The sequence below is a fragment of the Suncus etruscus genome, chromosome 9, assembly GCF_024139225.1.
Source record: "Suncus etruscus isolate mSunEtr1 chromosome 9, mSunEtr1.pri.cur, whole genome shotgun sequence".
Classification (NCBI taxonomy): Eukaryota; Metazoa; Chordata; class Mammalia; order Eulipotyphla; family Soricidae; genus Suncus; species Suncus etruscus.
The window spans coordinates 93,014,738-93,029,629 of NC_064856.1; the positions used below are offsets into that span (position 1 = coordinate 93,014,738).

Below are 14,892 nucleotides of genomic sequence, written 5' to 3' on the forward strand. Positions count from 1 at the left end.
CCATCAGGAGTGGTGAAGGGGAGTGAGAGCCAGAAGTAAACTCTGGCACTGCTGGGTATAGACCCCCCCCCAAATAGTAATTTTAAAAAGATCTTGTTGAAGAACCTTTAATAGGATGTGTTATTAAGTTCCTATTTGGACTGCTTCATCACCTATACATAGTGTCGTACCATATTTATCCTGCCCTAGTTTGATGCAGATTTGAATTTTCTAGTGGTTGAGCAGAATCTCAGGTGCTGGTTTCACTGAGCCTACCGCCACACACAGGGCTACAAGCTGTGTTTCTCCTGTGTTTACCCTGCAGCCCTGAGCAAGACCTAAACTCATGTTCGCTTTCTCTTAGAGCAGAGAGGAGCCTTCAGGGGAAGTAGAGGTGGCCGAGGTTGGGGAGCACGAGGAAACAGAAGTCGAGGAAGACTCTACTGATGCCCATCACATTCTTCAGCATTGTTGTGAGCTTAATAATATACTTAAATTCTACTACTCATTGGATTGCCGGGGATGACCCTTTAAAGACTGCTGCCTTCAGCTAAAAACTTAATGTTCTTTATACCTTTGTATGTATGATCTACTTTTGTAACAGACCATGGTTGTGTCCGAGGTAAAACCACAGCGATATTTTTGGATGCTTTGTCCACAATCTTGACTTGTTTTTGCAATATCATTATTCAGACTTCCATCTTGTGAATCTTTTTAAAACATCTTGGTAATTCGTTGAGAGCTGTTCGAATTGAAATGTAATGCAGTTCTGTTCATTTCTGGTAACTGATACTGATCATCTGTTTTGAAAGGTTATTGAGGTTTTTTTTTTTACCCCCTCTGTCTTACATCTTTTCACCCAACATATGGAGAAGAGTAATGGTCAATCTTAAGGTTTTCATTTTTGTTTCCCTTTTTTTAAGCTGCTTGGCAGTGGTGCAGATTCTTACCCATGTTTATCAGAAGAGCAAGAGCTCTCTTAAAATGTAGAAATGTCATTACATTTTTAGGAGAAGGTAAGTTGCTTTGCACTGCTTACTTAACTCTTCTCCATATGTTGTGATAAGAACTTTTCAATATAGGATCTTACTATTGAAATATAAATGTGTATGTATGACATGCATACATAAACATATGTGTGTATGTATATATGCATGCTGTGAAACTTGACTACAAAACATAAATCATTTTCTTAAATTCCAGGAATGGAATTTGACACAGTGATTATCCTTTTGAGGCTGAATCCATTATTAACTTGTTAAGTAGGATTTCCTTCCAGTAGTGAGGAATTTTGAGTCAGTTGCACTTACATGATTATTGTTATTTAAAGGTAAACAAAAGGCTGCATTTTCAAAGATAAGTTTGAAAGTTCTGTCAGAGAAATACAGCCAAAATACTGAATATATGATGTACATATAGGTTTCTACGGAAATGAGATAGAATACTTTAGAATTTTGAGGATTTAATAACCAGGGCAACTCGGGAAAGGTGATGACACAGTGTACCGATAAGAAAGGGATGTTCTCTTGGTTTGCTTTTGCCACTTTCAAGATTTTTTAACTTCTCAGGTTATTAATCAGAATTATTGTATAAGTTAGCTAGTAGAGTCTTTAGGTTAAAACAACAGACGGGGGGTTTGTGGAGTGGTTCATGTCATGGGCATTTTTTAGTAGCTTAGGCTCTTTGCTCTGCATTTGAATGTTTCTTATATTTTGTCTTTTCAGTTAATCTTTCCTCTCCATGTTTGCTATTCAAATCCAATGCTTGGATGACATTTTGTAGTAGTTTTGACTTTGTTTTTGAGGAATAGTTTGTAAATGTAACACAGGTGTCTTCCTTACTATTACCTCTGCATTGGGGAAAAGAGCAGAACCCCTTTGTTAGAATTACTGCACATGTTTGGGGGGGTATTTTTTTTTTTTAAGACTAAAATGATACAAGTGAGCAAAAAAAGTTGGTCAGCTTTCCTTGGAGTGGTGGCAATAATGTGTAAACATTCCAAAAGACTCTGAGCTGAACCTAAGCTCTCTTGGACACATAATAGACATAGGAACATAGAACTGCCATTTGAAAAACTTGGACCAGATAGTCTGGACCTTGGAGGCAGTTAGGCAGTTCAGCCAGTGGCATAAAAGCCATTTCAAAGACAGAAACAATATGACGACTAGTTAAATAAATTTGTTCATAAATTAATGTTCATAAATTTGAACCTTAAGTAGCTTTGTCATTTTTTTAAATTTCAAGCTTAATTTTAAACTCAAAGGTGAGCAGAAATGATTTTGCATTTTCCAAGTTTGATCTTGAGTTGTCTCTGTTCCTTCACCACCTCACTATCCCCTTTCCTAAGGCAATAATGCACAACTGAAGGTTACTTTTGCTGAATGTTCTCGAATGAAAAAAACTCATACCATGGATTTGTTTTGTTTTGTTTTGCAAGATACCTGTTTATCATCTTGTTCAAATGTAAATGGTTCCCATATGCTTTTGAAATAAATTTCCTTTTGTAATTTTGGTTACGTGTCTTGATGTGTTATGATTCTGATAACCTCAGGTTCTTGGATATTGTTGCTTGATGCTCATATGTCGAGCAGTGCTTTAAGAGTATTGGGACATTTTGGGGGCCGGAGAGATAGCATGGAGGTAAGGCATTTTGCCTTGCATGTGAAAGGACGGTGGTTTGAATATGGGCATTCCATATGGTCCCCCATGCCTGCCAGGAGTGATTTCTGAGCACAGAGCCAGGAGTAATTCCTGAGTACTGGCCGGGTGTGACCCCCAACCCCCCCCCAAAAAAAACAGTATTGGGACATTATGTTTAGACACCTAAAAGAAATGACATGATCACAATTCTCTCAATAAAATAAAATTAAAATAAAAGAAACGACATTGTTTGGCTATCAAGCAGTTCAGGCTACACACTCATCCATTTTGGTTTATTCTTGGGAACTAATACATGTTGCTTGATGGGGAGAATTTACATTTATAACAGCAAGGCATATTTGCCAAGCACTGTCAAATAAATAATCCTATCCTTGTAGAGCAAATTGGGTTTTCTTCATCATCTGACTACCAGTCTTGATTTAAAAAAAAAAAAAAAAAAAAAAAAAAGCCCTTCCTGGTAAGGTACCAAAGATAAGATTAGGTAGGAGTTCTATTATTTATTATTTTAATATACTTATGATTTTAATGCTTTTATTTTAGAGAGGCAACATGCCTAGTGTTGCTCAGGAATTACTCCTAGTGGGATCGGGGGATCATAGGTAGTGCCAGGGATCAAACAAACCAAGATCTGCCATGTGCAAGACAAGCTACCCACTAGAGTAGACTGTCTTCCAGTCTGTGTGGGAGTTTTAAAGCCATGAATCAGGACAAGACACCTCATTTCCTTGGTGATCCATGCAGTCCTACCACTGTAATTCTGAGGAGTTTGACAGTAACCTCTAATTTATGATTTCCTAGCTCTTAAATTATCTACAGCCTATTTCAGATAAAACAGCAAAGAGGGGCTTTTTAACATATAACTCTTGAATGATTTATTTTAAAATAAAGTAAAATTGGAGCTAGTGGTAGAGTACGGGGATGTTTGCCTTGCACATGGCCAACGGGTTCAATCCCCAACACCATGCCAGGATTCCAGCCAGGAGTGATTCCTGACTACTGCTGGGTGTGCTACCCACCCCACTCCCCCAAGAAACAAAAGAATTAAGTTAAATATAAAAGAAGTGACTTCTCATTTTAGCTGCTACTCTCTCCCCCCCCCCCACACACACACACACTCCTGCCCTTCAGAGAAAGATACTAAAAGTAGCTAGCCACTTAACACACCTGTAAGCTCCATCTTCTGCAAAAACCCTCTTTTACCTTCTCTGTCAAGTCTCCTTGCCATACTGTTTTCTGAAGCATTGGCCAACTTCTAGCATACTACATAATTTCTGCTGTCTCCTCCATACTAGAATGTTATACAGAAAATGTCACAAAGTGGTCCAGATAACTAGCATCTTTAAAGGTGCCACACTTACAAATGACTGACCCTCCCAGTAGGACCCAAACAGTCAGCCCCTCATTCTTAGGCCCTAGAATTGAACCGCAGGCTTGGTGGCCTGGGTTCTCAAAGGTGGCTCCCAGATCCCTTGAACACCACATAGGAGGCCCAAAATAAAGTGCCACAAAGGTTAAATGTTTCAGTTTGCTCACAAGTAAGCTCCCAAGCTTGTCTTGTAGAGTAAGTAGTAAACATTACTTAAAGTATGCTAATTCTATGTTCAGATAATATTCATTCCTCAGGAAAAACAAATACCCTAATGCCCCCACTGAACAACTCTGAGCAACAGAAGTCCTTTAGTGCATCAGTAGGGTGTTTGCCTTGCACGCAGCTGACCCAGGACAGACCTGAGTTCTATCCCCGGAGTCCCATATGGTCCCCCAAAGCCAGGAGCGATTTCTGAGCACATAGCCAGGAGTAACCCCTAGCGTCACCGGGTGTGGCCCAAAAAAAAAAAAAAGTGCCTTTACCTTGCACAGAAATTAGCACTAGCTCTGCACACACCCTGGGGTTTATATCATCCAGGAAAGACTGCTCTAGAGAAAATCTATACAAGAACAAGAAACCACATTTCACTGCTTAAGCATCACCATCATTGATGGGTCATTTTTTTAAAGCACTTTCAAGTACTATCATGGTCATACCCACTTTTTATGTTCCCCCACTCCCCAACAGATATAAAACCTGCCACTATCATGCTGTGAGATGCAGAAGGATATTTGTTCTCTGTGGTGCAGAGCCTGATAAAACTTGATTTCAGAAATAAAGTGAAGTCTCAGGACACTGAAGCTTTTTTTGGGGGGGGGACCTTGTATAAATAGAACAGTAGATGAAGTACAGTACTTACCTTGCACACTTGTACTTAACTCAGGTTCACTCTATCACTACATTATACACAAATGGTCTCCTGAGTTCCATCAGGAGTGAGAAGGAAAAAAAGTAGAGAGGCAAAAAGGGAAGAAGGCAGAGTGGGCAGGCCATAGGATACAACAGGTAAGGAATTGGCCTTGCACATGGCTGGCCTGGATTCAATCCCCAGCATCCCATATGGTCTGTGAAGTCAAAGGAGTGAACCCCATCTGCAGAGCCAGGGGTAACTTACCCCTGAGCACCAATGGGTATGGCCCCCAAGCCAAAAAAGGATAAACAAAAAAAAAATGATAAATAGGAAAGGAGCAAAGAATCTAGCATGCTGTGAAGTGATTGATAAACTCAAAAGGTCCAAACTCGAAAGAGAGGAGAAAGAAGGGGCAGGAGGAGACAGACAGAAAAGGATGAGGGCATCAGGGTGGGTGAGAGGAAAACGGGACATTGATGGTGGGTAATGTGCACTGGTGAAGGTAGTTGTACATTATATGACTAACTCAAATCATGAACAACTTTTTCTGTGAAAAAAAAAAACAAACTTACAAACAACCTTGTAACCACAGTGTTAAGAAAACTAGGGGTTGGAGAGATAGAATGGAAGTTGGGTGTTTGCCTTGCATGCAGAAGTACAGTGGTTCGAATCCCAGCATCCCGAGCCTGGCAGGAGCGATTTTGGAGCATAGAGCCAGGAGTAACTTACCCCTGAGCTCTGCGAGGTGTGATCCCCCCAAAAAAATTCAGCCAAATTTAAGAAAATTAAAATAAAAAAGATTAGGCAACAATAACAAAATCCACACTCGTGAAATTTTTGTCTATATCTAATCTTGAATCTACTAAGGTTAAAATCAGGATATTGGGGCCGGAGGGGTAAAAAAGCGGTAGGGTGTTTGCCTTGCAAGCTACCGACCCAGGATGGATCCCTGACATCTCATACGGTCCCCCATGCCTGCCAGGAGCAACTTCTGAGCACAGAGCCAGGAGTAACCCCTGAGTGCTGCCGGGTGTGACCCAAATTACCTCCCCCCCCAAAATCAGGATATTGAAATAGGCATATGAAGAAGCAAACAGGCTGGAATGTTAATGGCCTTTAGCTACTTATAGAATATTCACAAGTATTTGATAGATGTCCTCTAAGAATGTAAACAGCTGCAAGGGCTGGATAAATCAACAGCTGATAAGTCTGTTAAGACACTTGGTCTTATCCACAGTAGTCCCAGTGCTTTAAAACTGTCTGACCTATTTGGCAAACTAATTAGAAAGTGAAAATAATCTCTAGGGAAGCAAGGCTTCTGCTCTGAAAGTACTCTTCTTCACTTTGTACCAGATGCAGGGGAAATCCAGGTCATACAGAATTTACCTAATCAATCTCACTCATTAATTCAAAAATGCTCTTAAGTTGGGACCTCTAAATTGGGGGTAGTTACCTTGCAAGCAGCCAACCAAGGTTCTATCCCCCAATACTCCATTATGGTTTCTGGAGTACTTATCTTACAAGTTTCCAACCTAGGTTTTATCCCCAATACTCCATATGGTTCCTGGATCCTATACCAGAGGGCTCCCTGAGAACTGCCAGGTGAAGCACTCAGCACATTTGGGTGTTCCTCTCAACTCCCCCCACCCCATCCCAATCCTCTTAAGTTTCCTATGTAATTCCTGACAGGTTACTCATTCCGTTCTTGCTTGGACACGCTACTTCACTTATCAAAGCTGACTCTGTCCTTGAATCTAAGCCTGATTATTTTCTCTGACCAATAAAATTTAAGTGATCCTTGACCAGGGCTGGGTTTGGGCCTGGACCCTCCAGCAGCTTCTACTTCACTTTTGAAGCTCTGGTAACCTAATAAGAACACTTTACCCTGGCCAATTAAGGGTCCAGCCACACCACCCACCACCACCTCCATGCCCCAAATCCTGAGCCTTTTTCAATCACTTTGACCTTTGGAGACTTTATGCAGCCAAGCTCCCAGCTGGAAGCAACCTGATTAATGACCTCAGGAGAATGACTACCAATGAAAAATAATAACTCATGTTATATGAGTTACTTATCATATGAGGTGCTTAGGGGCCATATCAGCTCAGAGCTTATGAGTCACTACCTCTGGCACTTGAAAGCCACACACAGTGCTAGGCCTCCTGCCAGTGAAGCTTGCAGCCTCAACTGCTGAGCTAGCTACCTCTCCAGTCCAATAAATACTGTTTTAAGTTTTAAAATGAAAGCCCCAGGAGGGTGCAAGCCAAAAAAACAAACAAACAAACAAACAAACACAAGGCTGGAGCTAGAGTACAGCGGGTAGGGGTTTTGCCTTGTATATGACCAGCCGAGGTTTGCTTCCCCCAGCACCCCGTATGTTTTCCAAACAGTCAGGAATGAGCCCTGGGCCTTAAATCACCTCAGGTGTGGCTTCCAAAATAAAAACAAAAAAATAACCCCCCCCCCAAAACTTGCAAGCTCAATTTGTGCAACAGGCAAACGACACCCATTCCCAAGAGCAACCTGCATCTGCTCTAAATAAAAGGCAGGCAGGGGGCTGGAGAGATAGAACAACGGCAAGGCGTTTGCCTTGCACGCAACTGATTCGAACAGACAGTGGTGATTCGAATCCTGGCATCCCAGATGGTCCCCCTGTGCCTGCCGAGGAGTGACTTCTGAGTGCAGAGGCAGGGTGTAACCCAAAATCTAAAATAAAAAAAAATGTTTTTGAAAGAAGTAAGGAAGGAAGTAATGAAGGAAGGAAGGAAGGAAGGAAGGAAGGAAGGAAGGAAGGAAGGAAGGAAGGGAGGAGGGAAGGAAGAAGGGAGGAGGGAGGGGAGGAAGGGAGGGAGGGAGGGAGGGAGGGGAAAGAAGGAAGAGGAAGGAAGGAAGGGAAGAAAGAAAGAAAGACAGGAAGGAAGGAAGGAAGGAAAGAAAGAAAGAAAGAAAGAAAGAAAGAAAGAAAGAAAGAAAGAAAGAAAGAAAGAAAGAAGAAAGAAAGAAAGAAAGAAAGAAAGAAAGAAAAGGAAGGAGAAAAGTGGATAGAAAGAAAGAAGGAAAGGAAGGGAGAAAGAAAAAGAAAGGAAAGAAGAATGAAGGAAAGAAAGAAAAAAGGAAGAGGAAAGAAGAAAGAAAGAAGAAAGAAAGAAAGAAAGAAGAAAGAAAGAAAGAAAGAAAGAAAGAAAGAAATAAAGAAAGAAAGAAAAAAGAAAGAAAGAAGAAAGAAAGAAAAGGAAGGAGAAAAGAGGATAGAAAGAAAAAAGGAAAGAAGGAAAGGAAGGGAGAAAGAAAAAGAAAGAAGAATGAAGGAAAGAAGAAAGAAAGAAAGAAAGAAAGAAAGAAAGAAAGAAAGAAAGAAAGAAAGAAAGAAAGAAAGAAAGAAAGAAAGAAAAGAAAGAAGAAAGAAAGAAAGAAAGAAAGGAGAAAAGAAGAAAGGAAAAAAGGAAAGAAGGAAAGAAGGAAAGGAAGGGAGAAAGAAAAAGAAAAGAAAGGAAAGAAGAATGAAGGAAAGAAGAAAGGAAGGAAAGAAAGAAAAAGAAAAGAAAGGGAGGGAAGGAAGGAAGGGAGAATGGGAGAGAGGAAGAAAGAGGGAAAGAAAGAAGAAAGAAAAGAAAAAAGAAAAGAAAGAAAAGAAGTCAGGAGCAGAGCATAGCAGCCAAGAGACAGGAGGCGCTTGCAGTCCAAGCGGCACCAAGCAAGGCCGCAGGAGTGAGTGAGCGCCCCACGGCTCCTCCTCCCCCTCCCTCCCCTCTCTCCCCTCCAGCGCCGACCTTCCCAAGATGGCGGGCGCCGGAGGCCGCACTTCCGCTTCCGGGTCAGCGGCCGGCCCGGCTGGGGGGGCCAAGATGGCGGCGGCAGTCAGGTCCGCGGCCGCTGGTGCGAGCTGCCGCCGGGCTCCGGCCCAGCCTGGCTCCTTCAGCCTTTCGCCGTGCTGAGGTGTGGGCGGCTCGAGGGGTCGTCGCCACCACGCACTTGGGTCGTCACGGAGGACGGCAGATCCAGCAGCAGGTAGGCGCCGTGGGGCGCACCCTCGCCACCTTACCACCCCTTGACCGGCGCGCGGGGTGGGAATTCCCGGGCTCGCTCGGGGCTCTCGGGGGTCCCGCGCCGCCCCAGCCCGGCCTTGCTCGCCCACGGTCCCGGGGTTGGGTCCGTGCTGGCGCCCCAGAGGGCCTCCCCGCAGCCCGACCCGGCGCCCTCCTTGCTCCTCCTCCAGCAGCACCCCTGACCCTCACTGCCTCCTTTGCAAGTTCTCCTGCCCCTTGCACCTCTGGGGGACACAAGGTGCGCGCTTTGGGGGGGACACAGTGGCCCTGCTGTGGGGGTTCAGGCCCTGGGGACTTTTTTTCCCTAGTGCTTGGACCTTTACTAAAACCCTTAGAGTCATCCTTCCCACCCCCGACCCACGCATCACCAGATCTGCCAGTCTCCCTTAGGGGGTGTCAGAATGCAAGTGTGTGTGTGTGTGTGTGTGTGTGTTTGCTCAGTTCCAGGTGGTGTGTGTATCACCAGATCTCCCTGTCCCCCCCGAAGTGTGTCAAAATGCATGTGTGTGTGAATTGCAAGTGTGTGTGTGTGGTAAGTCCCAAGATGGTGTGTGTCACCAGATCTCCCTGTCCCCCTGAGGGATGTCAGAATGCAGGGTGTGTGTGGGGTGTGTTTGCTGAGTCCCAGGGCGGTGGCAGTTTTGGTGACACCTCGAGGCTAGGCTTGCTGGGGGGTGTGGGTTGGGGTGTGGGTGTCACTGATGGCTCCTGCTTCACTCCCCCCCACCCCATCCCTGTGCGCACTCTGGCCCCGGTTGAAGAGCTTTTCAGCTTGCACCGTTACGTTGTAGGGTGCAGGAGACCCAGAGAGGCGACAGAGATGCTACTTTTGCTTGCCGCTAGGAGGAATGTTTGTTTGCAGGTTGCTTCTGGTGACCCCCGTCTGCAGCTTTTTCTATCCGATCCACTTGCTTCTCTCTCCCCCAACTACCCCAATGCTTTGCAATCTTCTCAAGGTGGCTTTTCCCCTAGTTTATGTGCTCCCAGCCCTGGGCCACCAGGATGTGCCATTTCCTCTCTCTCCGTCTGCAGATGCCTGGACTGATCCCCAGAGGGAGGAGAAGCTGCTTCTTGTTTTCTTATGTAATGTTATGAGATTGTCTGCCATTTGGGGAGAGCTGCCTCATGATATTGTGTGGTGTGTGTGTGTTGTTGTGTAGTGTGTGTGTGTGTGTGTGTGTGTGTGTGTGTGTGTAGTGCGCGCTGCGCGTGTCGGCGCGCCGCAGCAAGGAGAATCCTAAAGTAAACTTTAGTGTGTGTTCACACGCCTCAGGGGGATCTCGTTAAACCCAGTGACTTCTAGCCATTTGGATAAATAGTCCTGAAAATTAATTATGGAGATACTGCCAGAAAATGTAGCGAGTGTTCCTACTGCTAGTGGAAGAGCCTCATTGACTTGACCGACGTGAGCCATGGTGGCTGACACCAGACCTTTGGGAACAGCAGGACAAACTGAAGTTTACTTTTGTAGGAGAGTGGGATTCGAAATCTCAGCATTCATTGGGATGGTAGATTTTTATCTGCTCTCTAACGGAGTTGAGAGAGTTGAGCACTCAGGTTTGAAAAAAATCAGCGTTGGTGTTGGTGAGTAGTCTGAGAAATGAGAGTTCCTAGTGCATGGACTTTATTTCTCTTTACTGGACTTAACATTGGACAAAAAAAAAAAGTCGTCTTCACAGCTGAAATTTAAAACACAGACCATGCGTTCTCAGAAGCCCTAGAAAAACAGTATAAAACCCAGCTATAAGATGGGGAAATTTTGAGTGAGCCCTGCTTGATTCTCCCTTTCTTTCATTTCCTGCTGACGGTCTTCCCTAAAGTAGGGGGGATTGTCTGGTGGACGTGGAATAAAGTCACTTTTATAGTCAAGGGCTCTCTTCTGCAGTTTAGGTTTTGGCCAGAGCTCTTTATTCTCTGTCATAGTGATTCCTTCCATTTGGGGGCCCTGATACTCAGTGGAGGAAGAAGCCCCTCCAAATGTGTTATTTATGTACTGAACATGTGGTGAGAACATTAAATGTTATTTGCCTTTTGTTTAATTGCTTTTCATTTTTGGACCACATCTGGCAATGCTTGGGTAACTCCTGACTCTGTCTGTGCTCAAGAATCACTCCTTTTTGGGGTGACTATATGGGGTGCTAGGAATCCAACCCCAATTCAACCATGTGCAAGGCTATTGTTCTACCCATTGTGCCATCTCTCCAGTCCTTTCACCCCACAACTCTTCCCCACCTATTCCTTTTTTTTCATCCATGGGTTATGTATCTTTTAAAGTGTGACCTTGAAAAGTTGACTTTGGGGAGAGATCTGAAGACTTCTGGATCTCTGTCACATCACCCTTGCTCTGAGTAGTTATGCTTAAAGTTAGGAAAGCAAGATTTCTGTACATGGGAGGTGACTCAACTGATTGGAGAGCTGTGTTTGGGGAGGGGGGGACTTCTATCTCCAGCACTGCTTGATTCCCAAGGCAGTGTCAGGAGTCCCAGTGTTGCATTCTGAGCATCCCTGCATGTAGCCCCCAAAATAAAGCAAGAAAGCAATAATTTCCTTGCTGAGTGATTTATTTATAAATTATTTTTATTTGTTTGGGGGGGGGCCATACCTAGCAATGCTCAGGGATTATTATTGGTTCTTCTTTCAGGAATTACTCCTGAAAGTGCACAGGGATGCCCAGGATCAAACTCAGTCGGGCCACATTCAAAGCAATGCCCTACCCACTGTACTATTGCTCTGCCCTGTGATTTATTTTTTATAGTCTTTCTCAGTAAATTTTCCAGTACTTTGCGTTGACACAAAAATTTGTAGTTGAGAAGGGAAATAATTAGTGTCAACATGTATAAAATAAGAAGCTAGGAAAAGGAAGGTTGGATGATCTGAAGTAACAACTGCATATGAATAAAGAGTGAGTTTGGACTTGGCTACTGTAGCATCTTCTGAATTTCTGCACGGTCAGAATTGTCAATGGGGGAGGGGGCTGTCCATTTGTCTTGGGCAGCATGGGGGAAATGTTCTCTTCTGCATCCTTTCCCTTCCATGCTTGGAAGCAAACCTACTAAGTGTTCAAATACCCTCTGCTTTCCGTAGCTACCCTTACCGCTCCAAGGGCAGTAAAAGGAAATCTCAAAGAAATCTCAGAGGAGGCTCCTCCTAACCCTCTCCTCTACTCTTGTTTTCCTCCCAACTATGGCCTTCATTTGGCTCACTTTTGCCACCCTGTACCTGGGACTGGTAGAGACCCTACATTCATTATGTGTTGGAGGCTGGTATGACCTGGTTTCTAGAGGGATCTAGGTTTATTAGTCATTGGATCATTTGTTTACTGTTTTGTGAAAAATACGCTTCCCACCAGATAGCGGTTTTCATTTCATCTTGTTGTCTTTCCTTTTTTTTTTTTTTTTTTTTTTTTGGGTTTTGGGTTTTTGGTTTTTGGGTCACACACCAGACAGTGGTCAGGGTTACTCCTGACTCTACACTCAGAAATCGCTCCTGGCAGGCTCGGGGAACCATTGGGATTTGAACCACCGTCCTTCTGCATGCAAGGCAAACACCTTACCTCTATGCTATCTCTCCGACCATCATCTTGATGTCTTTCATACAGCTTAACTACTTAGTGTGGCACAATTTTTGTTTGATTTCAGGCCTTACCTTGGTAGTACTTAGGGGTTTATTCCTGGTTCTATGCTCAGTAATTACCCCACAGTGGGTTCTGGGGGATCATGTAAAGGGTGCTGAGATTGAACTTGGCTCAGGCCTGGTTGACCTCTTGGTTTCTATGACATTTTTATTTTTAGCAGGAGAGCTTAGTAGGGTTACTTGAACTGAAAGTTTACATAAACTTTTCATGAACTGGTATGGGAGACTAACATAATTTCTGTGACAAAAATCACATTTCTTGGGCCCGGAGAGATTAGCACAGCGGCATTTGCCTTGCAAGCAGCCGATCCAGGACCAAAGGTGTTTGGTTCGAATCCCGGTGTCCCATATGATCCCCCGTGCCTGTCAGGAGCTATTTCTGAGCAGACAGCCAGGAGTAACCCCTGAGCACTGCCGGGTGTGACCCAAAAACCAAAAAAAAAAAAACCAAGAAACAAAAAACAAAAATCACATTTCTTGTTCTGAACCACCATCTGTCCTGGATTGGCTGTGTGCAAGGCAAATGCCCTACTGCTGTGCTATCTCTTTGGCCCCCTCTAGAACTTCTTGACTCTAAAAGTTCTGCTTCTATAGCACTCAATTCTGGATATTCTCTTTCCTCGGGTCTCAAATTTTAAATAGTGTTATCTCTATTATTTGTGTTACAACATTACAAAGCTAATTCCTTTGGGCTATTGTTTTCTCTTCTTTTAATATTAGAATTCTAGAATTTAGATTGGAAAGAAACTTTTGAGGAATATAGGATACAAATCATCCAGAAAATACCTGGACTCACACAACTAACAAATAGCTTTTATTAGTAGCTGTTAGTAGCTCTGTATCTACACATGGCCCTGTAAAAGCAAGAATTTTGTACATTATTTCCATTCTCATAGGACACAGATAGAAAAATAAACAGTGAAAGAAAAATAAAAGGAAAAATGGGAATAGCAAGGGGCTGAGTGGTGGTGCAAGCAGTAGGGCTTTTGCCTTGTATGCACTAATGTAGGATGGACCATGGTTCATCGGGTATGGAATTTGTCTCGCACATGGCTAGCCTGTATTTGGTACTTGAAACCTGTGCATAGGAGCCAGTAGTGAATTGCTTAGCATAGCAAGTGTGATTCCCACCAAAACAAAAATCCTAGTCACAGACAGATTATAGAGGTCAAGGAGCCAGAGCAGTGGCGCATTTGTAGGGCGTTTGCCTTGGCATGCGGCTGACCTAGGATGGACCATGATTCCATCTCCCGGTATCCCCATATGGTTCCCCCAAGCCAGAACAATTTCTGAGCGGCATAGGCCAGGAGTAACACCTGAGCTTCACCAGGTGTAGCCCCCCCCCCAAAAAAAAGGGGAAATAGCGAAATAAATTACTCCTCTTTTCCTAGGTTTACCTAGGCACATGTTTTTGTGGGTAGCTTCATATTTGGGTCATCGGGACAAGAGACGGTTCCAGATAGGTTGTGAATATTTGAGAGTGATTTAATTTCTTTGCTTGCTGTGAAATCAATGTCTTTGGAATATAACTCCTTCCACCTGCTCCGAACAAATGAAATTTCTGGCAGACTGATGATGCTCTAAAGACTAGAGGCATTGGGCCAAGGGCTGTTGAATAGAACTCTATGAGCTAAGAAGAACACTGAGATTTATTTGGACAAACAGCAAGCTCCATGTCTACTGGCCATTAAGGGGTTCTCCGTGAAGGAGCAGTTGACTCTGGCCTGATGTAAAGTGACATTGTTCATCTGGGAGAGATCATCTTCGTGATGATTTATGAAGCTGATGACTTTATTTCAGTGCTTTTCAACACGGAATCTGTCTTCTGGTCACTGAGCCATGCTTCTACATTTTTACCTACGGGGATTTACTGAAAGTGCTGTGATAAAAGTCACATGACTTGCTAGACAACCTGCTGAACCTTGCATTTCATCCTAGCCATTGTTGCTAGGCCCTTTGTTTTAAGTATTTCCACTGTTATTCATTAATTACCTTGGTATTAACTTTGTTTATATGGTAGAGGAGCTTGGAAAAATACGAAATGTATAAAAGACAAAGAACTTTGTATTTTTCCCCAGCTATTTATTGAAGCAGCATTTTTTTTTTTTGTTTTGTTTTTTGTGCCACGGCCGGCGATACTCAGGGGTTACTCCTGGCTCTGTACTCAGGAATTACTCCTGTCGGTGCTCAGTGGACTATATAGAATACCATAGATCAAACTTAGGTTGGCTGCATGCAAGGCAAGCACCCTACGCACTGTAGTATCTTTCTGGCCCTTGAACAATATCAACTGTACTTTTGATGGTCACTCTAGTTACTCTTGTTTGCTATGACACAAATTTCTTCTTTTTTCT

At 43.5% G+C, this 14,892-nt stretch overlaps 2 protein-coding genes across 3 annotated transcripts in view; both read left to right on the plus strand.

The window, feature by feature from the left end:
• The window catches only part of API5 (apoptosis inhibitor 5), a 40,829-nt gene extending 38,339 nt beyond the window's left edge, over nucleotides 1–2,490 (plus strand). The window contains exon 14 of one of the 2 annotated variants that reach the window (XM_049779664.1): nucleotides 344–2,490. In XM_049779664.1, the coding sequence (XP_049635621.1) occupies nucleotides 344–426 (83 nt within the window). In that variant the 3' untranslated portion in view covers nucleotides 427–2,490. The remainder of the gene's footprint in view (nucleotides 1–343) is intronic. The other variant, XM_049779666.1, reaches the window with a different exon arrangement.
• Nucleotides 932–14,892, plus strand: part of TTC17 (tetratricopeptide repeat domain 17) — a 146,669-nt gene continuing 132,708 nt past the window's right edge. Inside the window, exons 1-2 of the mRNA XM_049780704.1 lie at nucleotides 932–995; nucleotides 8,623–8,867. Coding sequence (XP_049636661.1) covers nucleotides 932–995; nucleotides 8,623–8,867 — 309 coding nt within the window. The remainder of the gene's footprint in view (nucleotides 996–8,622; nucleotides 8,868–14,892) is intronic.